Source organism: Mustela nigripes, chromosome 14 (assembly GCF_022355385.1).
Source record: "Mustela nigripes isolate SB6536 chromosome 14, MUSNIG.SB6536, whole genome shotgun sequence".
NCBI lineage: Eukaryota > Metazoa > Chordata > Mammalia > Carnivora > Mustelidae > Mustela > Mustela nigripes.
Window position 1 is genome coordinate 58,299,782 of NC_081570.1, and position 25,776 is coordinate 58,325,557.

The 25,776-nt window shown below is 38.0% G+C and overlaps 1 protein-coding gene across 3 annotated transcripts in view; it reads right to left on the bottom strand.

Annotated features, from left to right (window-relative positions):
* Positions 1-25,776, bottom strand: part of PTGER3 (prostaglandin E receptor 3) — a 195,811-nt gene that overhangs the window by 105,008 nt on the left and 65,027 nt on the right. Inside the window, exons 3-4 of one of the 3 annotated variants that reach the window (XM_059375110.1) lie at positions 12,296-12,387; positions 7,853-9,640 (exon numbers count right to left, since the gene is read on the bottom strand). The exons of the other annotated variants lie outside the window; for them this stretch is intronic. Coding sequence (XP_059231093.1) covers positions 9,637-9,640; positions 12,296-12,387 — 96 coding nt within the window. The 3' untranslated portion in view covers positions 7,853-9,636. Of the gene's footprint in view, positions 1-7,852; positions 9,641-12,295; positions 12,388-25,776 lie in introns of those variants that run through there. 3 annotated transcript variants of the gene reach the window in all.

Below are 25,776 nucleotides of genomic sequence, written 5' to 3' on the forward strand. Positions count from 1 at the left end.
ATGGAGGACATGGGGAGTTAGAGAGGAGAAGGGAGTTGTGGGAAATTGGAAGGGGAGGTGAACCATGAGAGACTATGGACTCTGAAAAACAATCTGAGGGTTTTGAAGGGGTGGGGGGGTGGGAGGTTGGTGTACCAGGTGGTGGGTATTATAGAGGGCACGGATTGCATGGAGCACTGGGTGTGGTGCAAAAATAATGAATACTGCTCCTTCCTCATTGGGGAGGGTATGTGCTTTGGTGAGTGCTGTGAAGTGTGTAAACCTGGTGATTCACAGACCTGTAGCCCTGGGGATAAAAATATATGTTTATAAAAAATAAAAAGTTAATAAAAAAAATAATGAATACTGTTATGCTGAAAATAAATAAAAAATAAATAAATAAACAAAACAAAAATGAAAACAAAAACAAAACAAAAATAAAATAAAATGTATACTATCTCTAAGCATTGCGTTGGCCTTCCAAAAGGTGGCAAAATAGTGAGACTTAGAAGGAGAGCAAGATAGTTTGTCTTCTTCTTCTACTTTCCTTTAAAAAATATTGTAGTAGCTCGGTGGGTACATACTAATAGTGAAACACATTTTGATGGAACTATGAGCATCAATCATAAATAGAGTCAGTTGGGAATTCAACCAATGTCTTTAAGGTGGGAGCTAAGTCACAGAAGGGTTTCAAGTAGGAGATAAATAGTACATTTACTATCAGGAAGGAGAGGGGAATATGGCTTTCATCATTTGGGAAAACAAATGATATCCACAAAAACAAACTACTGCTTAGAAAATAGAAAAAAAGTAGTAATATCAAGGGAAGATCAAAGTCAGTACCTGGATTAAAACCATGGCTTTCCAAGTCCTAGAAAAATTTGGACTAAACATATTTCCTACTACCATACACTCCCAGCTTGTGGGTCTCTGGGCCACATTTGATAGATGTAGTTCTTAAACTTTCATGTGCATAAGAATCATCTGGGGGGATTCTAAAACACATTTCTGGGTTCCAGTCTCAGAGTTTCAAATTCAGTTGATCTGAATGGGACCAAAGAATTTCCATTTCTAATAAATTTCCAGCTGATACTCCTGCAGCTGGTCTGGGGATAATACTTTGAGAACCATTGGACTATATCAATGTTGTCAAACCTGTCTGACGAAGAGACTCATCTGGGAGAGCTTATTTCAAAAAATATAAAACCATAGGCCCCATGTCAGACTTTCTGACCCATAATCTCCAGAGGAGGGACCTGAATTTTCTATTTTAACAAACTTTGGATGATAGGTTAAATTGGTTAAGTTTGGGAAATGCTACACCAAATCTCTAAGTTCACTTATATCATCTTCCATTTTCCTATATGGTATGAATGGGTGGGTTTTACAATATGGCAGTAATTGTATGATGAGTTAAGAACAGCACAAATGGGTTCTGTAACCTTAATCTGTTTGCCCTATAGAACCTCACTCCTTATTTTCATGAACAGGTACGCCAGGAGACAGTCTTTCTTAATACCAACTGGCTCTGGTACCATGATGCAGTCCAGAGAACTTGGACTGCATGATGTAACCTTTACTGGCAACTGTACTACTAATTTTTGCTCTTTGGGTTATCCCATAACCCACATCTTGCTCCGAATATTAATGGAGGGTCTAGCTTCAGGCTATTTCCTCTTTAATATCACAAGTACGTATGTATGAGTTTTATTTCAAAACCACCTTCTCATTTTTTGCAGGAATATTCTTGCTGGCATGTGCAAAGGAAGTCCCACTGGTTCAGCAGCTGGCTCATGGTAATTCAAGTTAACTCCTGAAAGGACAATTGGAGATTTGCAAAGAGCTTATAGCAAAATTGCCTGGGATCCTATTAAGCCTATGTGTTGCTTTGCACACACGACTCCTATCTCTTAGATCCAAATTCCAGCTGCTTTCTCAAAATTGAGGTATCCTGTAAATGGCTTTCTTTGGGACATATTTTACCTCTGGGGACATATAGTGGTCTTAAGAATAATGGCCTCACACATGTCATCTCTAATCTTTGCGGCAACCAATAAGATGGGTGTTACTCTGTTTTATCAATAATGAAACTGAGGCTAAGGGAGATTAAATATGGAATCCTCAAGGTCACATAATTACTTACTGTCAGTCAGGATTCAAACCCAGGACAATCCAACCTTAAATCTTGAGCTGCCTCTACAAGACTACACTATTCTGCCTTTGAAGAAATGCTGGATCAAGTTGGAGAGCAATATTTTAGTTTGTTTTTTTCTCCTTGAGTTTCCAAGATTGGATTTAAACCTTTGCCAAGTGAGATAAGATTGTGGCACTCTTTCTCAGCTTTGTCTGTTACCTCCACAGAATCTCTGCCAACACCAAATGTAAATATAAAACTAGTTCTGTCACTGGAAAGCCAGGCACTGAATGGTTATTCAGAAAATGTGGCTAACTGCCTGCTTTAAGTAACATATGGACAGTTTGGACCTTGAATTACCCTGAATTACTACTTTTGCTCAAATTCATAGCTCATTGTTGCACATCTTCTTTCTGTTCTTTATTTCACAAGCAAGGACTTATTGAATGCCAAGCCTATGTCACACAACAGACACAGAGATGAAAAACATATTCCCTGTCTTGGCCATGCAAAGAAGTTGGGTAAATAAGCCAACAATTTACAACACAGACAGATGTTTTATCATGATTTCCTGAAAGAAGTGATACTTGAGCTGAAACTCATGAGAGATGCATTAGATTTAATCACATAGACAAGAGAAGGGAGTATCCAGCATAGTAGGAACAGCACATGTGGAACATGGAGGCATGGGGTTGGCAGTGTTGCTGGAGAACAAGGCAGACCTGGAAGATGACACTAGAGGCTTAGTGGAGATCAGATTATAGAAAGCCTCATGGATTAAGTTGTTTTAACTTTATTCTGAAGTCCACAGGAAAATGTTAAGAATGTTAAGAAGGAGACATACAAATGGCTACCAGACACATGAAAAAATGTTCATCATCACTAGCCATCAGGGAGATTCAAATCAAAACCACATTGAGATATCACCTTACACCAGTTAGAATGGCCAAAATTAGCAAGACAGGAAACAACATGTGTTGGAGGGGATGTGGAGAAAGGGGAACCCTCTTACACTGTTGGTGGGAATGCAAGTTGGTGCAGCCACTTTGGAGAACAGTGTGGAGATTCCTCAACAAATTAAAAATAGAGCTTCCCTATGACCCTGATTGCACTACTGGTTATTTACCCCAAAGATACAGATGTAGTGAAAAGAAGAACCATCTGTACCCCAATGTTTATAGCAGCAATGGCCACGGTCTGCCAAACTGTGGAAAGAACTAAGATGCCCTTCAACGGACAAATGGATAAGGAAGATGTGGTCCAAATACACTATGGAGTATTATGCCTCCATCAGAAAGGATGAATACCCAACTTTTGTAGCAACATGGACGGGACTGGAAGAGATTATGCTGAGTGAAATCAGTCAAACAGAGAGAGTCAGTTATCATATGGTTTCACTTATTTGTGGAACATAACAAATAGCATGATGGACATGGGAAGTTAGGAGAAGGGAGTTGGGGGAAATTGGAAGGGGAGGTGAACCATGAGAGACTATGGACTCTGAAAAACAATCTGAGGGGTTTGAAGTGGCGGATGGGTGGGAGGTTGGGGGAACCAGATGGCGGGATTAGAGAGGGGACAGATTGCATAGAGCACTGGGTGTGGTACAAAAATAATGAATACTGTTATGCTGAAAATAAAATTTTAAAAAATATATAAGCAAAAAAAAATGTTAAGAAAGAACATAACATGAATAAATTTTCATTTTTTAAGAAAATATCACAGTGGCAGCAGATGTGGAGGATAACTGAAGGGCCCAAAACCAGATGTAGGACACAAGTTACCAATGTAATTCAGATGGGAAATGATGGAGACATAGATTTGGGTCATGGCAGTGAAGATGGAGAGACAGAATTAAGAAATGCTTGTCAATTTAGGAGAATTTAAATGATGGTTAGATATACTGAAAAGAGATTAAGTCATTCAATTGTTTTCATTTGTTCCAAGGTCTTATTAAGAATATATTATTCTTTTTCTTATTCCCTGCTTATTCTCTTACTATGACGTTAACTTAACTTTGAATATCTCTTACTTCACCACCACCAGCAGCAGCATCACTCACTACCAGCACCACAGCAATCAGCAAGAATTTATGGAGCACTTATTACTGAATCATACTTTGTCCAATCTTGTAACACATTTATATCTGTCTATTTTATGCCCCTATTTCTATTAGTAGCCTCTGTTTGATTTAGTCTTGTATTTTTAATGGTATTGTGTTTTCTTGGTGTGTAATTTCTTTCTTCTTCTTCTTGAAAGATTTTACTTATTTATTTGACACAGAGAGAGAGAGCACATACATGCACAAGCAGGGGGAGTAGCAAGCAGGAGAGGAGGAAGCAGACTCTCTGCTGAGCAGAGGCCACCCCCCCTCACCCCGCCACTCCTCACTACAGGGTGCGTGATCCCAGGACCCTGGTATCATGAACTCAGCCAAAGGCAGCCACTTGACTGACTGAGCCACCCAGGTGCCCCTGTTGGTGTGTAATTTCTTCTGTCCTTCCTGTGCAATAGTATTCCAAGGCCTAAATTCTCATGTTTTCTGTTTACATCTGCCATTTAAAAAATTATTTTCTCAAGGTAATGATGCACAAATATTTCTTGTCCATTTTCAGAACATTTGAAAGGATTCAACGTTTAAGTTGTAAGTTAAATCAATAAACTGACAAAAACTATAACCAGCAATTACTATCATTAAGAAATCAAGTGAAGACTACTATTCATTTACTAAGGCTTTTCCAAGAAAAGTACATTATACTTTGCTCAAAGAATTCATAAGATGAAAAATTTTCTACTGTCCTCATAGGTGCAAATTGTGTTTATTTTATTTCACAGGCTATACATTTTCAGCAATACCTTCATCTACCTCTAGATATAGAGTTAAAATTCAGATCCTATACCAAGGTAAGAAGAAATGACATCACTAACTAAAAGACAAGTTATTTTATGTGCAGGCTTATATTTATCTCATGTATTCTTTTTCTAAATATAATAGAAATATATTTATATAAATATAAATATAAATATAAATATCACATTCCCCAAAAATATGTATAGTTATTTTCTTCAAGAAGTATAAAGAAAGACTCCCTTGTGCCACTCAAGTTTAAAGACTAGACAAAATGGCATAACACAGACTCTTAACTATAGGGAACGAACTGGTGGCTGCCTGAGTGGAGGTGGAAGGGTGAGTGAAACAGTTGACACTTACCATGATGAGCACCGAGTAATGTATAGAATTATTGAATCACTATATTGTACACCTGACAATAATATAAGACTGTGTATTAACTGTACTGGAATTAATTTTTAATGGCTTATTAACAAAGAGGAAGAGTAATAGAAAAACAATTGTCCACCCTTACCCGCATACCTAGTTGTCATAAGCATAACTCCCATAGATCACAGTCTGGCCACTTAGCCTCTCCATCAAGGTTTTATTGAGTAATTTCTATGAGTTTAGTACTGTTCTAAGCTCTTTAGGTACAAGAGATACATAAAACATGGGTCCTGCCCACAAGGAGCTTACAATATGGCTGAGAATTTTGTTAAAACAATGTATAAAATCTCTTAAAAATACATTTTGTACATATTATTTTTATATAAAAAAGCACTTAAGATAATAAAAAAATAAAGTCCTAGAACCTGAATGAAATGGAGAAACACTTTTATACATAGGATGATCCTAGAGATATTTTGAATTAACAATTAACAAAATATTCAGTAAAAGCCTGGATTAATGAAAAAATATGAGCACAAATATTTTGAAGACAGCAATTAAACATTGAAGTATTCTTAATCATTAAAAGTATGTCAAGCAAGATATGTCTTATACAGATCCTTAAGGTGCCTGAATAATTATCTTAACAATAGGTTTCTTTAGAGTGTGCTTCCAACTAGTGAAGATACTGAAAAAAAATTGTTCTCTTAACTAGTTTATATGTTCCTTTATAGCCTGGGTTGTGTTATTTGTTTAAGTTTTTAAAGTCAATCATATAGACAGTAAAAACAGTATATTCGACTTTGTCTGAATTTTCATAGATTTCAGGGACCAAAATCCACATGTAGATGTAAGACACACATACACATATACATATAAAACATGAAGACTCTTATTTTCTCCCCCCTTCTTGGAAGAATTTGGATAATATAGCTTCTGATGGAAGCCTAATCTTCTAAACCTTATATTCTCTATTATGCCATTCCCTAATATGCCATTCCTTTTCATGGTACCCTGGTCCAACCTCTCCTGAGAACAGCATAGTTGGGTGTTTATTTTTGTTTGTCTGTTTCACACTGGCTTGCGCTGGTGCTGTATGAAATCTGCAATAGGATGGAGGTGGGAGTAGGCAGGAATTTGTTCTTCCAACACAGAAGTCACAGGTCCAAAATTACACAGAATATATTATATGCAGTCAGGAACCAGGTCTATACAACTCAGCTGCAAAGCATATTAATACCACAGATTTGTTTTGCATATGTATTCCACAGAGCTCTACAGTAGGCACTATAATTACAATAAAACTGTAGATCAAGCCCCGTTTCGCACATGTAACTCTTTATGGCAGAAATTTGTTTTATTTTGAGGACTAGTTCTATTCTCAGTGTAACCACATTACATAATTATGAGAATCCATGTATACGGATGGTAATTTAAAAAATGAAGAGGAAAGCCTTGTTAAGAATCCGTGTATTGCTGAATCATGATCTAGAATACTTGAAAACATATGTTATAGGACTTATTATTTTGGGTGTATTTAGTATGAAATGGATACATTTCTATGGGTTAAAAATGAAAACCTCAGAAGTATTTTATATTGACATATACCGTCTTTCCATCAGATTTCAAACTAATTGGACAAAGATCATTCTTAATTGTGTAAGAAATATCTTTACCAAAGAGTCATTATTTTTCAAACCTTTCTAACCATTTTATAACCTTATGACTTTCACCTAGATAGCTTTAGTAAACTTTATTACATTAAACTGCAGGTGACTATTCTGCCTGGATTAGCATTTTTAAATCAGGGAAGTTTAACATAAAATTTCCCAAGTTGAATAGCAACACAGAAATGAAAGACTTTCTATCACATTCATTTAAATTGGCAACTGCTAATATTGTACATAAATTTTATCTTCATTGAGAATTTACCAAATAAGGAGCATCTTTCTTGGGGTCAAATACTGCACCAGTGCTAAAAGACTTACAAAGAAAATATAAGAAAAGGGTTCTGCCCACAAAGAAATAGAATTTTTGTTAAGGGGGAAAATATGTAATGAAAATAATTGAAGAATAATACAATAATCATCAAAATGAGAACTATGTAACTTCAGAGTTGGATAAAGGTAAGGAGAGAAAAAAAGATACTTTAATTGTTCAAGACCCAAGGACAAGATGAAAGTTGCACATGTGGAAGATGGGTAGGTTTTGCATGGGAAAAAGTAATCATAAAATATTATAAATGAGAACAGCATCAAGAGATTTGAAGTTGATTCTGTCCATGACATGTAAACCTACACAATCAGAAAGCCAGTTTATAGTTGAAATTGAGAACTTATGTTATATAGCTGGAGATAAGTCTAGATAAAGAATTAGTTGCAATTAAGATTTATTGAGCATCTACTGTGTTAGACTCACTTTACATACATTATCTTCAATTTATTATTATCTTTAGTATTATTATCTTTAATTTATTATTAAAATATTATTATCTTTAATTTATTGATTAATTCATTGAGATTCAATGAAATTAATCAGATTTCTCAAGGTCAAGGAGCTAATAAGTGGACAGCCAGATTTAAATCCAGGTTTCGTTCGAAAATCCATGCTTCTATTACTATATCACATCGTCTTATAAATGGAATATCATCGAGGCAGATCTCACATCCCCACTGTAGTATAGGAAGAACAATAAACCTGGAATCAGAGAACTTACAATGAATCTGAATTCTTATATTAGCCATGTGACATTGGGCAAGCCCTCTGTAGACTTGGGCTTCTTTTGTAAAAATAAAATACTAAATATATGACAACCAGACAACCACGTAGATGGATGATAGACAGGTAGTGGTAACAGAAGCAAGGACATTCTTATGATTATTGGCAAATTCTGGTTGCTCAAAAGAATTCATTGAATTTAAACCTGAATAAAGGGATTAGATACATCATCTTTGTGTGAGTTAAATAAAGCCATTTAAAATACAAGTTCGAATGAATATAATTTTCCAGCTAATCCACAACTGATTCAACTACTTAAAGGAATGATTCACTGTTTTTGGTTTAATCTAGTTGACAGAGATGACAGTGGAATCACAGTACAGGCTTGTATGGCAAAACTACTGTTACCATATTATCATGTCTTCCTAAGATGTAGGTCACAGCATGGCCCTTAGCACAATGCCTAAAGAAGGACACTCAATAAATACGTGTTGCATTAAGTGAATGATAAGAGGAAAAGGAAGGAGGGAGGTGCGGAAGTGGGAAGAAAGGCAAGAGAAAGAAAGATTGGTTGAATTTACAAACAGCTAAGGACATTAGCTGAAAGACATCCAATGCTCAGAAGTATATGTTAAAAGTTCATAGAATTTCTCATTTCAATTCAGATGGCATAGTTTCTTTTGTATAAAATGTAACAAAATTTGCTGTTGAATAACTGTGTCACTTACTAGTTTTGCCTTTTTGTGTGACACCTGGGAAGAAATTTTAAGAAATCCTGAACAGATAGTGGTAAATCAGAGGGCTGTGCCTGGATTTCTTTTTTTTTTTACTACTCTAACACAACAGCTAATCATGTAGCCTCAGTATTGTTTCCTGTGACATTTCAGGAAAGCCCTTAGCTGCATCCACTCTTTTCAGTCTTCAAAGACACATAACCCTTACATTGATTGCCAGTACACTGTGAGACATAACCAGAACACAGACCTACAGATGTTTAGTTCCAAACTTAGTCCAGAGGGACACAGTATCTCCAATACATTCATCACATGTTTGGCTAAATATCATTTATCATGGCACCCTCCTGCCTTCATCTAGGCACCCTTTTCTATCTCATTTAAGTTTATGTCCTATTCATTGAATTCTTGCTCTCAAAATGTTAACTTTTCATTGTTGAAAGCTTATATTGATTTTTTTCAAACTCCTTATAAAATCAAGACTACCATAAAATGTAAAGATGTCCGCACTGGTTGAGATTCAGGCAAAGGTTTGAAGTTGGAGGGAAACTCTCAGAAAATGGGTTTTTCTTTTTCACACTTTTCACCAATCGTTATCTGTGAAATCATGCCCAACTTCTTAAATATGTACTCAAAACCCAGTCCCAGAAGCCAATTTGATACTCAGAGACACAAAGCATGATAATAAACCTGGTTTCAGTGGGTATTACTGAAAAGAAGAAATACTAAATTTTTTTCAAAGATGAAAATGAAGAAACAATCCAAATCAAACATAAATTCTCCTTCTCAGGTGGGAAGATATACACAAACTCAGGCAAGCAGGAATTTCAATAAAAATTCAGCTCCGTTTTTCATCTGTTAGAATAGAGAGAGAAAGATGTAATAAGCATGAGAAGGCGAACTTTTTCTGTGTGATGTGAGAAGGTCCTGAGAAATACATATGTCTTAGACATTGAAACATTCTTGTTTGAAGTAATTACACATATGTTTTGTAAATAAAAGCAATTTAAATAACTGGAATTTTGGATCACTTAAGCTTTTAGGTTATTTAATTATGCTACATATATGCTTTTTTTATTAGTAATTTTTCTGGTTTCCAAGTTTGAATTCCAGTAGAATAATCAAATCATGGCACCGAATCAATTGTAGATGCATTGAATGATCAGATAAACTTTCCATAAAAACAAGCCCCAATCAATGTATAACTGTACTCCAGAAAGATAAAAGGAAGAAAGCAAATTTTAATAACTATGAAACACAATTTTTCTCCCATCAAACCAACGAAGTGTGTGAGTGTGTGTGTGTGTGTGTGTGTGTGTTTTAAAATAATATGCAGTGCTGGTTAGGATGAAGCAAGCAGAAATTCTCCAACGTTGCTGATGGAATTTTAGATCTCTATAGTTTCCTGGAAAGCATTCACACTATAAGCATCTTTAAATATCAAAAATTTATATATTATTTATTTATTTATTAAAGTAAATGTATGATGAAAACAATCAGAAATATTTTTAATTGCATTTCAGTCTTTAGGTAATAATATATTTCCAATTATTGTGGTGCCAAATTTGAACACAGATTATGATTAGCAAACTACAATGTATCCTTTTAACAGACCTATATAAATACCAAAATTACTTTTTAAATAATTTGTAGGTAGTCTGGGGAATGTTTATTTTACATTAAGTTAGATAAAACAAAGATATAATAATGCACATATAATATTATCCTAAGTATGTAAAGGAAAATCAAGTGAAGTGTAAGGGAAAAAGATGAGAAAGAAATTTACTAAAACAATGGTGAGTTTTTATTGAATAGTGGAAGTAAAGTTTAGGAAGCTGCTTTTCTTTCTAATTTTCTTTATTTGGCAAAGTTTCTGTAAAGAGATGGCTTATTTTCATAATGAAGGGAAAGGATAATAGAATTTACTTTAAAAAATTAAAAATGAAATTAGAGTGAGATTACCAATAAACAAATGTGAACTGCATATCTCCCTTCTTTTCCCTTCATTTGTTCTCCAAGGACATCTGTGTTTATAGCAAAAAAAAAAAAAAAAAAGAAGAAGAAAGTGCCCAGAATAGGTATATTACATGCATATATTTAAGGAAAAGATGTGGGACTAAAATGTGAATAAAAATTTTATTGTCCCCATGACTTTTAAGCTATGTTCCAGAATCAGCCAGTTTATTGGTATCCTGTAGGCATTGTTTCACACTGTATCTCTATCGAAAAACACATTTTGATCTTCCCCTGAGGAACAGAAGTGATTATCTTTCAGGTACTTCAGTCATGGGAGAACAAATGGCCAAGGATATTGAGCTGCTTAAATGTCCACATTCATCTTTACAACTTACACAGAGTAGTGGAGTCATTGTGCCCAGCCTCACCCAGGGAATGAAGTAAAATGAACATGCTGACTTTCCATTACAATGGAAAGTTCAACTTATTTGAGAAGCCAAGTGTGTCATGTTTGAAAAAAAATAATTAAAAGTTTTCACCTTCTTTCATTAAAACAAAAAAGGTCATAGAGAAGCTCAAATACCCAGCTTTTGTATCATCATGGATGGGACTGGAAGAGATTATGCTGAGTGAAATAAGTCAAGCAGAGAGAGTCAATTATCATATGGTTTCACTTATTTGTGGAGCATAACAAATAACATGGAGGACATGGGGAGATGGAGAGGAAAGGGAGTCGAGGGAAATTGGAAGGGGAGATGAACCATGAGAGACTATGGACTCTGAGAAACAATCTGATGGTTTTGAAGGGGAGGGGGGTGGGAGGTTGGGGGAGCCAGATGGTGGGTATTACAGAGGGCATGTATTGCATGGAGCACTGGGTGTGGTGCATAAACAATGAATTTTGTTACACTGAAAAGAAATAAATAAAAAAATAAATTAATTAATAAAAAGAAAACCTAAAAAAAAAAAGGTCAAACAATGGAGTAATAGCCACATGACCATTTAACCCTACAATCAATAACAGAAATATTGAAACAAAGTGTTTGAGAGGGGAAACTAAGGTTTGGAACTTAATACGACCAACTATGCATCATATTTGGCATCATGATCTGCTTTCTAGAGTGTTCTTTCATTAAAGTACACATTTTATTCCAAGCAGATCTAGGCAAAGGGCAAGCAAGAGTGTGCTGACCATGTAGGGAGTACACTGAGTTCTGACGTTGATTTAAAACAGGGTAGCTTTGCCTTAAAATACTCCCGGACACTGTTCTTTGTGTGAAAATTCAGTGACATGCAGGATCTTTTACTACAGGAGACTTGACTGGCCACAAAATCAGCCAGGAGCCAGTCTGCAAATCTTAGTTGGAGGAAATCCAAGTGAAGTTGTAAAGACAAGAACAACTCCTTAAAGAAATCTGGTCCTGCTTAATTGGGTGTGTGTGCCTAATCTGCACTTTAGTTCTTAGAGATATTCTGTCCTTGTCTCATGAGGGCAGATCAGAACAGAGATGCGGGAAGGCTATGCTGCAAATCTAGACAGCTTCTAAATCTCACCTTTCCAACTGGTCACTCCACATCAAGGTTGAGGAGCACTGGTGGGGTAAGGAGGTGGAACTGGATGCATAGTTGTTTGTGTGGTGCCTGATCTGTGAACAGACAGAGGATTTCAGTGGACAGAATTATTGATGATGACTCCTTTTGTCAGAAGACTCTTCCTTCAAAATTCTTTTTAAAAAAGCAGAACCAAAACTCTATACATCAACTTGCATTGACCATAACCAAGTGAAGATATTTTACATCTTACCTTCCTAAGACTATCTCATTTCTGCCTCGAAGTTTTGACACACCCTCAATTTCCTCCTACAATTTCACACCAGATATTACTTAAGGTAGAGACCATGCCTAAGATGACTTCTAAGTACCTAGAGCAGTTATCACAGCACTTGTTAAATACTGAATAAAAACTCACTGGTCAAATGATTAGTGTAGGTAAATCCAATTCTACCACTCTCTAGCTTTCAGTGACTTTCTGTTGCTCTTAGGATAAAGACCAGAATTCTTAACATGACCTCCTAGGTCCTATTTGATCTAGCCTCTGCTGCAACTCTAGCTTTGTTTGCTCAGGCCACATTAGCCATCTATGAATATCATGAACAGTGTCATCCTTTTTCCTACCGCAGGGCCTTTGCACTTGAAGCTTCCTCTGCTAAGAGTGCCCTTCCAATTCCCTCATCACCTGGCTGATTCCTACTTGTCCTTCCAATCTCAACTTGGAATATCACTTCTTCAGAGACTATCCTGTTGAGTAGGACAGGTCCCCCACTATGTGATACCCATTATTTTCTTTTCAGAAACTCATTGTAGTTTGGAAACAAAGTTGGTTTTTTTGTGTGTGTGTTTTGTTTTGTTTGTTTAGTATTTTTTGTTATACTAATATATTAAATTTATTGTTATACTAAATACTAAACATTATTTGTTTAATATTTTTTCTTATCACTAGACTACAAGTTTCATGAGTGCAGGGACCATGCCTAGTTTTGCCCACCACTGTTTCTCCAGCAACTACCGCAGTGTCTGGTGGATAGACAGTCAGTATTTGTGGTATGAATAAACATGTCTGTGTAATTGGCTGAGGCCCAGGCCTGAACAATATTCTCCAAATAGTAGCTTAAGTTCATTGGTTTTAATAAAAAATATTAAGAAAAAATATTTCCTCTGTATACATTTCTCACTAATTCTCATACAAGAAGTAGCAGAATGAAATTAAATTCTCACAAAGAACTGCTACAAGAAAAAGCAGAAAGAAATTAAATTCAATGTTTCCTTGGTCTTTTTTATTGGATTCCTAGAGTGTTTTCTTTGTCAAAAGTTTAGTTAAGATCATTTTAAACAGTATGTCCATGCCCATTTCAAGTGGCATTAATGATATAAGCTATCCAGACAGACATGTAGTTCTCCAAGTCCTGACCATGTTAAGCAAATAGATAATTTCTGTTTTAGGAAAGTAGTGTTATTTGAAGGACAATGAAATGACATGTCTTCTTGACAACACAGATTACATTTTGACCAATGTCTATTGCAGCACAAACTGAAGAAGTTCAGTGGCACTTTAAACAGAAATATTGAGCACTACATCTAAAACTAATAATGAACTATATGTTGGCTAATTGAATTTAAATTAAAAAAAAAAAGAAATATTGTGGTTCTGGGTGAGTGCTCAGAGTTGAAGTCAGAGTAGGAAAACAACGCCCACAGGATTTTCTGTTTATTCTCGAAGACTTTCAGAATCCCCTGTGTGTCCCTGTTAAAGAACAATCTGGTTAGATTGGTCCTAGAGGACCACGAGGCTTTTCTCTTCCTGCTATTAACAGACCTGCTTTAATGAAGTACTTGGGGTTGCATTATTTGTTGGCTTAACTTTAGGAACAGATACAACTGTAGGAATTTGGGTATCATATGTCTCCCCGATGTCAGGGAGCAGAAAAAGAAAAAACTGAAGGGGGTGCCTGGCTGGTTCAGTCGGTGGAGCATGTGACTCCGGATCTCAGGGCTGTAAATTTGAGCCTAACCCTGGGTGTAGAGATTACTTAAAAATAAAATCTTTAAAAAGAAGGAACTGAAGACACGAGGCACTGCAAGGTAACATGGGATAGAGGCAGGAGTGGGAAGCATCGTACGATTCCCTACCATACTCTCTACACCACGCCTCCAGTAGGCCCTATTTCCCTGGCAAACATTCTATGATTCACTCCATCCTTCTCAGAAAACTCTACTTTACTGTCACACCCAGTATTCTACAGCTAACTCTGGCCCCGCAGCCAGCGGATTGTTCATTTCATGCTAATTTTCTCTCCTCTGTGTCTCTTTTATTTTAGTCCTCCCCTCTAGTTTTTGTGCCATTGTTCAGATTCTCACTCCTGTTCTTCCTGGCTTGCTGATCATTTTGAACTTGACATTTCTGTCAGGTCAAAAATGGTTGAATATTGGAAATTCTTTATGTTTAACCTAGTAACAATCTTTTAACTAATTAATGTTCTGACCCAAGTCTTTCTCAAACTCTTGAACACATCCTTCATATTCCTTTTTTTTTTTTTGAGAAAGAGAGCAAGATCACACAAGCAGGGAAAGAGGCAGAGGGAGAGAGAGAATTTTAAGCAGACCGCACACTGAGTCCGACACAAGACTTGTCTCACAAGTCACATGGCTGAGATCATGACCTGAGCGAAAAGCAAGAGTCCCACACTTAACCAACTGAGCCACCCAGGCAACCCTTGTACTATTTCTAAGGCAAACCTCATATCCTTGAATGTTCCCCAATGCTACAGAATAAAGTTCTGGAGTACTAAAGACCCACTGCTGAGTGGCTCCATCCTGTATCTTGAGGTTAATCTCTAATCTCCTGCCTCTCTCCTTTATGGAAGCCTTGCTTTAGTCCCTAAACCATACAATCAGAGCCCTGCCAATGCTTTTTCACACCTGATCACTGCGGAGTTTGCTCTTGTCTTTCTAAAATGCCTCTCTCCACTTCTGTCCAGAATTCATCCTATTTATCCTCCAAGACCCAGCCTTTCATTTCCTTGGAAAAGCATTATTTCTTTTATTGTATTCCTGTAGCTTTGTATACATTATTCAAATTATACATAGTCTGTCAGTTTGACAAACTTTAAATTGCAGTAGGAGCCCAATAAATGTTGGCGAATAAATTGATTTCTAAGTAAATGACTGGCTCTTCTCAATGGTCAATATTATGAGACAAGGACTGATCAAATTTTTCAGCACCCACAAGAACCTACTATATGTATGTCACTTTTTCAGGTGTAATAATACGTTCATATATTAAAAGTTCCCCTTGGCTTAGAAATAGGTAGTTTCTATATCCCCCACATCTCCCTTGAGAGTATCTATTGGTACATCTTATCTAACTGTGTATAGCTCTTCTTCCCAGGACTGGGAAGAAAGCACTCAGGCACTCAGTGCACATTTTTGAATGAGTGAATGAATGAATGAATGAATAAGTGAGGGCTGTCTTAGACTGAGTACTCCCAGAAGCAGAACCTAAGGCAAGGGTTTGTATGCAAGTGACTTATTAAGAATGTGCTCCAAGGAAAAAAAAGAATGAGTCAGGAAGTGGGAAAGTAGGACACTGAAGGAGAAGCCAAGCAGGAGTGAAATTTTAAGTGATTCCAGCCTCAGTCTGAAACTTGGGGAAACCCTGGAGTATAAATTACCTGTCAAAATTTGTTTTGCTTACAAACAAGGGGTGTGGGCTTCTCTACTCCCACATTCATCAGTCACTGCTGCTTTGGGGGGAACAAAACTCCTAGGCCCTTCTGGCTCTGTCCTTGTGTGAGCCTCTGAAGGTCACAGTGAGAGCAGTTAGCAGCAAAGTAAGCAGAAGCAGGGAATGGGTACACAGAACTGCTATATTGTATCTGAGAGGTTCTGGGTAGGACTCCAGTTTTGTGGGATACATTACCTGCCATATATTTATTAAGCTAAGTTTAGCTGGTGGTAGTGGAAGAGGCTGCTGTGTGCCTGGACTGGAGAACTCCGGGAAGGGAGTCCTGTTGAAAATAATCTTCTCTACTCCTGCTCCTGATGCCTAGGATCCCTTTAGTTAGGGCCAAAACTTTTTAATCTATATTGAGAAGTGGTATTTTAAAAAAGAATTACCTTGGGTGGAAGAGAGAAAGGGACAAAATCCTATGTGGAGCCCACTGTATGTCAGGCGGTGCCAAACTTTTTAAAATGCTTTACCGTTTTAATACACTGGTTTTCATCCACACTCAAGTATGCGTCTTCCTGAGAGTACAGGATGTACAGGACTTGATGAGCCTTTCTCGAGCCTTTTACCCCTTGTCACCATGAAGATGGTATCCTTTATGCTGCCCAAGAGTTTCCTGTTGGCTAACTGAACATCATTCATTCATTCATTCATATTCAAGAAAATGTCAAAAAAAAATTAAAAATAATAAAAAAAACTTTTCTGCCCCAAATAAGTCCTATTCCTCTTGTTTCAGCTAAGCCTGTAGTTCTGTGTGTTCTTCTCAAATTACCAAATATGCCTAATACCCAATCTGCCAATGATGCTGGTCCTCTCTCTGGATAGGAGAGCCCAAAGATTTCAGTTAAAGAGGCTCTATTTTCTAAGCCATATTATAGGACATTTTTTTTAAAAAGATTCCAGTGAAGATAGAAAAGACTCTGTGTGTGTGTGTGTGTGTGTGTGTGTGTGTGTGTGTGTGTGATCTTCAATTCGAATTTGCCTCTTGGGCCACATTATGTTCCTGTGGAAATTGTGACAAAAACATTGATATGTAAGTGGCCACTCCACAGACACCTGAACACAGCTTAGTTGTTTTGTCTACGGCCATGGCCTGTTGGTGGCCTCTGGGCTGCCTATGGTATGGCTGCAGATGCCCGACGCCTGTGTTCCCAGAGCTATCCTCTCTCTGTCTGTTGAACACTGTGTTGGTCTGTCTGTGAGGCTCCTTCCAGGATAACCCTGCTGAACTCCAGGGCTATAGTTCCTCTGTAGCATATCATTAGAGTGTCCTCTGAGGAGACACTCACCCCACACTAGCTCACTAAGTTCTCCCATCCACTGCCTGATCCTGAACAGCTGAGGGGTATAGCAGTCTGCATTGTTTTCTTCAGAACTTCAATTCCAGATTTGTAACATATCGTAAAGGCTGTCTGGAGGGCTTTCTGAGGAACACAGAAGCTATTCGATAAGTACTTACCCTCTATCCTCTCTAATTACTTGTGTCCTTATTACAGATTATCCCACCCCCACAGCATCCTTCCCTTCTTCCACCTTTCTGTTCACTGGCTTTGTTCCATCCACCTTCAAATATTCATAGACTTGCCCTGACCTGAGAAATAAAAGACACAGAAACACCTATGCTTGACTGCCTGAACTTTTCCCCTCCCTGTGCTTGCAATCCAGTTTCTCACCTCCCTTTTTATGCCCAGCTTCTCTATGTGCTGCATCTGTTACTCCTACTTCCTCTCCAACTCTCTCCTAAATAATAGCCCCAAATTATAAAGTACTTTCCATTTTTCAGACACTGTTTTAAACCTTTTACAAATATTAATGAGATTTATTCTTCGAAGTTGAACTATCATCTTCTCTTGACAAATGAGAAAACTGAGACACAGAGAGGTTAAACAACTTGTTCAGGGTCATCCAGCAGCATGTAAGTGAGTTTGGATTCAAATGCAGGGAGTCAGGTTCCAGAATACATGCTAACTAGAAACCATACTGCCTCATGGTCTCCCATCCCCATGACAGTAAAACTAGTGTCTTGGAAACTTTGGGCGTTCATTGTCATCTCTGGTACTGTAATATTTGGGCTAGATACACCTGCACTGCATATTAAGGTCTAATATTTATAAGATTGTCCCTCTCTCATTATACAAGTATAATAAGACTTCATTAATCTAGAATGAATAAATTATTCTAGTGGAGGATGAACTAAATTTAATTTTTTCCAAACTTTGTATTTTTATGATATATAAAAAAGAAGTCATTGGTCAAAGTAATAAGTAAAACACATAAGTCAATAGGGACAGAATTTGGCCTACTTAAGGGGGAGAAATAGAGATCACTTTAGAATACTGAAATGCAGATCTAGGCTTCTGGTGTCAAACGAGTTTTACCAGATCCAGGCAATAATATATATTATGCACTTTTTGATTCCTACCTTGGTGTAATATAGCAGGGAAACAAATGAAATAACAAGAAAGTGACAGAAAATGGCATATGATCACACTCCAGAGTATAACATGGTGCCTTTTGCCATCATCTTATTTGTTGGAATTTTGCAACCCATATCCTGAGAACTGAGAGTATTCTTAGTCACCATTGTGATCCCTGTAGAAGTAAACAAAACCGCACATTTTAAAGCTAAAGTAATCACTCATTCTAACTCTCATCTACGGTTAAAGATATGAGTTAACATTATGTCTTATAGTCATAGAACTTGTTTGTAGCAAAGTCCCATCTAAGTGTCAGCTTCCTCATTTCTGTTCCATCACAAAGCCCAATAACTAATTTGCAGATTTGATCCACTTGTAAATAACCCTACAGTATATCATAGCTATTCAGCAAATAGTGAAAGAAAGAAAGAAAAGAAAGAAGGGAAGGAAGGAAGGAAGGAAAAGAAGGAAGAAAGAAAGAAAGAAAGAGAGGAAGGGAGGTCAGGAGGAAGGGAGAAAGCCTGGCCCATAATACTAATCAACAAGCCCCACAGGACTGAGATTTTTATTGCTACTATTCAATTGATGCACCCGCAGTGACTAGACCAGAGGCTTCCACAATACAGCTTAATTACTATTTGATGTTTAAATGAATGATGTACATAGAGTGTCTCTAAGTAGGTTGATATTATTTCCATTTCATAAGTGAAAAAAATTAAAGTTCAGTAAAATGACTTGCTCAAGTGTAGACCTAGAACCAGGACTAGAAACTAGAACTTTGGCTCTTAATTCATTACCTGACTGTAAAAATATTGATTTCTGATTTTTAAAAAAATCAATTAATGAATTGTGTTGTAGAGGAAATAAAGATAGATACATAACCTTCAGCAAATTCTAGGGAAAGGCATACAGCTGTTGATCATCTATAGTCCCTCTACGCATGCTGGTCTTCACCATGTCTAAGCCGTGTCCTTCTATTTCACACTACCAACAAGCAGAAACAGTGCTCGCTCCTTACTCTTCAAAACTGTCCTTCTTTTTCTGCTCTTTTCTCAGAGGAATAAAAGAGGTAGACCTAATAATTGTTCTCATGGCTCTCCATGAGATTCTGAGCAGCTAGAATGACACTAAAGTCTCCAATGTCTTACCACTTCCTCCTCAGTAGAACTTCATCTTTGGGGTTTTTACAGCCTTCTGACCAACAGGAATTACCCTGTAACTAGACTAGGTGGCCTCTAATACTTTGACTTAAACCTGGCCTTTTGAAGGCATTCTATCTCTTCTCCTTTTTAAAACATTAAAATACAGTCTAAAGAGAATGTACCTTAAATACAGTGAACAACGTTTTCCTCTCAAGAAGACAGATGGTAAACACCTGAAGAATTCAAGAGAAGGGAAATAAAAGTGACTTAGGTGGGGTTTGAGTTTTCATCAAGACGAATAGGATGTGAAAAAGAAGAACTAAGATTGGGTAGAGCTGCAGAGCGACCGGGAGACGAGACTGCTACCACTCAAAGAAGTCTAACACTTGGACACAGTTTTTGGATCTACAAACTGAGGATGATGGGTAGCTGGCAACCTAATGCAGGAAGAAGGAGTATAGGTTAAATATCAGCTTCTGAGAGGAGTGTCTCAGACCCCACAGACAGCAGTAGGTGCTGAAGCCTCTGACTTTCAGGGAATATCGTTCACACCTCTGCCACATTTATTACAGTACCTGGCATATTTGCCCTCACATCTGCCTCCCCAGGAAACCCTGGGAAGCTTGAATATCAACATGCGAGGTATAGCTCACCTAGAAATTTTCTTTATTCCATGCTACAAAGGAAGGGGGAAAGTTTTTCCTTCAAAATTATGACCTAAATTAGAAAAACCAGAGTTTAGCAATAACTTAGTCTAACCAGCCTTTTGTGGGGATATCTAGAGGCAGGGACATTTTCTTGGTATGATACTTCTCTGTAGGAAAGAATATAACAATTTTTTCCATAGCATTGGATAAAGTCTTTAGATACTGTACTTTCCATCAACCAACTAATCATTTTTCCATGCTAAGGAATTTTAAGTATATTCTCCAGTTTGTTTTTTCATTAGGAGGGCATGTATAATGTTTTTCATTTGAATATTTATTCCAAAACCCCTATTCCAACTTATCATCAAATCCAAGTGGCTCTTGTTTTCTTGTACATGTCTGAGAAATCCTCTCTTTCCCATCCATTCTGTGTTTTTTTAGTCTCTCCTTTATTGTTCACCCACTGCATCACTGCAACATACTTTAGTCCCCTAAGTGATTTCTCTGCCTCTGATCTCTGCTACAAACCAGCCTTCCTAAAATCTCAGATAAAATCTCACATATGATGGAGAAGACAATGGACTTTAAAAACTACTACCTGGCTAGAACCCAGGTTCCACTAGTTATTAGCTGGATGATCCTGAGCAAGTAACTTATATCTGCAGGGCATCAATTTCCTCCTCCTCAGCTAAATGGGGACAAAGGTAGTTACTACCCCACCAGATTGTTAGTATATAGGAAGTGCTTAGAATAGAACCTGGCACAGGGATGGAGAGGAAGCTTTCAGGAAGTATGAGCTAGTATGATTTCAACTATACTGAACATGCCATTCATTACGCCAGTTGCATCTACAGATTCTCATAAGGGAAATTCCTCTGCACAACCCCTGCTGACGGGGCAGTCACAGGCTGTCATATTTGTATAAGGATTCTGCATGCCAGGCATACCCAACTGGAAAAGGTATACAAACGCAAGTTGTAGGCTAGCCATTGATCTATGACCTTGCGAGTCAAGGAACAATGAACTGATATGGCAGAAATTTCCTCTCAGAGAACCTGAATTTTGAAATGTTAAGAAAATGAGGATCAGAGCAGGACCAGAGCCACGAGGAAGCAGGTATTGTAAGCAAACAAAATTATTAAATTAAGAATTTATATTGACAACAGGGAGAGATTCGTCAGTTGGTAATGGAAATGCTATCAAGCAGGTAGAAAATGGTTAGGTCCAATGATGGTGGAAGACTAGTGTGAAATTCTGTTTCTTCCGCAGGTTGAATCTCTGAATCCTGACCTCTCCTCCAACCCCAGACTACATATTCCTGCCCATAATGTTCCATTACAATAGACCTCCCCTTGCTTGAGCCAACCTGAGAAGTACTCCATTTATTACATCCCAAAGAACCTAAACAACTAAACTAGGTCTCTACGGACACCCTAGATGATGAGTTGGAAAAGCAGATTCCACTGATTAATCAACTCACTGCCTCCCGATCACCCCATGCACTAGTACTGTCCCTCCTGTTCTCCTCAGCACAAAAGAGCTCTCATTCCTTTTGGCATATACAAAACTTAATTTTTCTTCAAAGGCTAGTTCAGATCCCACTTTCTCCACGAATGCCTGTATTATATCAGACAGAAGTAGGTCCAGATTTTGGGGGAGCCTGAAGAGTATGAAACTTTCTTTAATAAAATGAATATGAGCCCAGGGTCCAAAAGGCCTCATGAAGGATGGGCTTCGAAGCTGGAGCTTCCTTAGTTTTACCTTATGTCTGCCTTTGATGTCAACTCAGGAAGAACTCTTCCTCCATAAGATTATCCTACCACGTACGTTTTCAGCAATGTGTATAGTCACATAGACCTGTTAGATAAATTATCACAGTATTATATTTTGCCTTACACTTTAGGAACATCATTTGTGGCTACAGTATTCCTTCTTCCTGGAGCTTTGGAAAGAAATTTTTGATGTCTAATAAATCTACATTTGTGTAGGATAATATCAGTACATACCACTGTCCCTGCTCATTTAGCATCTAGCATATGCCACCCGAGATCATTAGCTAAGCCATTCTCCACCCAGATGTTGATAAAACCTTGTCATTATACACATACATTCACAAATATGCCCACACATGGGCTTCATAAAATTGCTTGTTATTTGCTTGCTATTTTCTTATGATCTTTAGTATAAAGATCATAGAAATTAATTTTATGACATACAAGACTCTTGTCCACCTTTCGGACTTAATTCATCTCTCTTTCCTTTTCCATGCCTCACCAGTGCCTGCCTTGCTGTTGTTTGAATATTGTGCCTCTTAGAACTTTGGGGATTCTACACATGCTCTTCGTTATGTCTGAAATGCTGTTCCGCATATACCTGCTTCCCAATATCCAGCTATTTCTTCCTCCAGGAGAATTCATTCATCTTTCTGCTATTGGCCTCCAAGGTGGGGGGGGGGGTGCCACATAATACACTCTTACATCATTCCTGGCCTCCCCTTACTTGTGGCCAGAATACAACAAAGTAAAGGCATTTCTGTCATACAAAGATAGCAGTGGAATTCACCTTTGTGGGAATTCCATTCTTTTTGTTTGGGAAAATACTTAAATGAGCCTTTTGGGTTTTGGAAAGGTCAAGTCCATGGCCGAGAAGGGAAGAGTTAAGACAGGCACAGAATTGCTTTGTAGACTGCTGTAAAGCGCAGCCTTCCTGGTGGACAGACCTGTGTTTCTGGGAGGTAAAACGATGTTTGGCGTCTTTTTTCATGAGGAGGGATTGTTTGAGAGCTGGAGCAGGTTTGGAGGCTTACAGTCCTGGGACCCTGAAAGAAAGTCTGAGTGTGACCCAAACAAACTTCTGCAGAGCTGAGATAGATGGTGTCCATATGTGAACATCAATGCATGTTAAGGAGTAGTTATCCCTGGGTTTAACTTCTAGTTTGTTTTTTTCACTTCCTCCCTCTCCGCTCACCTCTTCTTCAGATGAAGCCCTCAATAAAGATTCTTACAAAGTAGAGCTTGTGAGACCTCAGAGAAATAAGGGAGAGGCTCACGGAGAGTGTGGAGGTGAACACTGCAGGGAGAGGACATCGGCCTAGAGAAGCCAAACACAGAAACCTGAAGGAACCAGCAGGAATGCAAGAGAGCCAATCCAGAATGAGACCTGCCAAGTGACAGTGGAATCATCAGCGGGTTCAGGAGGGACTGCACCTGCGAAGTTACCCAGAACGTGCTTGAATTATTTTATTTGCTGGGAAAGGAAAGGAACGCCATATGGCAGAACTGGGGATATTTGGTTATAGCCGGAGTCACTTACTGAATACAGTATTTCCTGATTATAAGCTCCATGGAAGCAGGGTTCATATCTATTTTGTTTCTGCCTTGTACCCACAAATCACCATGCATGGCACAAAGGAAGAACTCAATCAATACGTATTTGCTGAATGAATGATCTTTCAACAGACTCTAGCTTTAACATCAAGGACTGTATTGTAAATATTCTCTAACTCCAAAGAGCTCAGCATGATGTCTGATGCAGAATGGCGCAAGTTAGTATTTGCTGGCTGATTTACAATGCACTATATATAGAGAAGGGAGATTTGATTATTTTTTTTTAATCTTAGTGATAACCATGCACACCTGGTCAAATTCACAGCTTGCCTTATCTTTTATGCACTCCTCTGTTTAAAGTAAACCTTTCAAAAGGAAAAACAATTGATTGGTCTCAACAAGACGGTACACTGGAGACTAACCTTTTCCTGTACCATCCTTGTGGCTCTCTGACACTGAATTTGGTTAGTCTGTTCCACATTGCAGTTTCCTGGGTCTCAGAAGCAGGAGGATACAGCCCTATTCCCAGTAGACTTTAACCCGAGCCTAGTTTCTAAAAGATTGCGCACTGCAGGGATTATCATCATGGAGAACTTGAGCTGGCCAAATGCCTCTTGGTGCCCATAATTGTTGGGTTGAGTAATGAGAACTTGTTACTAGACATACAGCATGTATGGCTTGGCCATTGTGGCTCGCTCTGATGCTGCTAATTGATTTAAATTATGATATTCTTTATATGGATCAAAATGATGAGATTATTTTAACTATTCAAAATTACTAAAAAAAGAAGGGTAGTCTAGGAACTCACATTACTACTTATCAATTGAGAGGAAAAAAAATACTTTTAAATGTATTTTTTCACAGATGGGAAGGAATGAAGTTGTGCAATTCCAAAGAGATAGGTATTTTAGTAAACAATGGCAATATCCTTTAAATACTTAAATACTGCTTAATTATTTTTTGGTTTGCTAACTGTATTCTTTTGGTCTCCTCCCCACACCTGTGGCAACCCATCTATCATTATAGCCCCAGGGAAATGGGTGACTGATTATCAATAAGAAGGAGGAAAACATGGAGGGATCTCTGTAGACAAAAGACTAACTATCTAGTGCTGGGATGAGGGAATAATGTCCTTACTGCTCCATAACTGTCTCAACATCAAACCCCAGAAGTGGAAGGATGACATAAAGAATAGAAACCCCAAATGGAAAGAAGGAATGGTTTTGAGCTCTTGAGGACACAGCCTCACAGGTTGCCCTGGCACATATGTGTTTCTGCTTCTAGAGAAGGGGAATGGCAGAGAGGAGGCCATAATCATTCTGAGTATCCCCAGCCTTCACATGGTAAAGGAGGCCCCCTGGGGTTCATACAAGAGAAAGAAAAGCTGAATGCCTGAGGGACTACTATGGAGCTGCTATGTTTATGGCCATGGTCATTCCTAGGGTTTAGATAGCTGAAGCCAGTGTCCAGAGAAAGGAATGGCGGAGCCTCTGTCAGTAAGAAAAAATGGGGTCAAGTAAAGTAGGACCCCAACGCTCAAAATGTGCTGAGGAAACAGTTTACCAGATTCACTAGCCCTGAGTCAGCCGGGATGCCAGCAGCTTCCCCACAACCAGCAAGGCCAAACTCTAGGGAAAATGGGAGGAGCCAAAAGAGAGGATTAAGGCTATATGTAGACAATTGGCCTCTCCTTATCTGCCTCCATTATCATGAGAGGACACAAGCTTTCTCCATCACCTAGATGCTATCTTGGGTAAGGGAAGGGGAAGTGGGAGAAACCATGAAACAAGAACATTTCCCCCAAAGACACTGTATTAACACAAAGTGAGAAAAACAGATGGACAACACACCTTCAATTGTAAGTTGAAAAATCCATCCTCTACTGTCCCACCTCCCAGCCCCTGCCTCAGCCATCAGAGAACATGGATTTGTGATGAATTTTTGTTCTTTATACAAAATTTGTAAAAAGAAATTTTAAAAATATCTAAGTTGTACACTGTACCATTTTCACCCTAGCCATTAACAAAAGTAGAGATGCTTAATAGCCACACAAATGTCCATAGCTCTTAAATAAATGTAGTGACTACCTTCAGAAATCTGATTATGAGCTTTTTCTTTTCAGTTCAATGCATTATAAAGGTGACCAGGAAAGAAAATGCAACAGTGTCCAAGAGGACTAATAAAAGAAGTCCATCCTGTAAAGAACATCTCAAACTCAA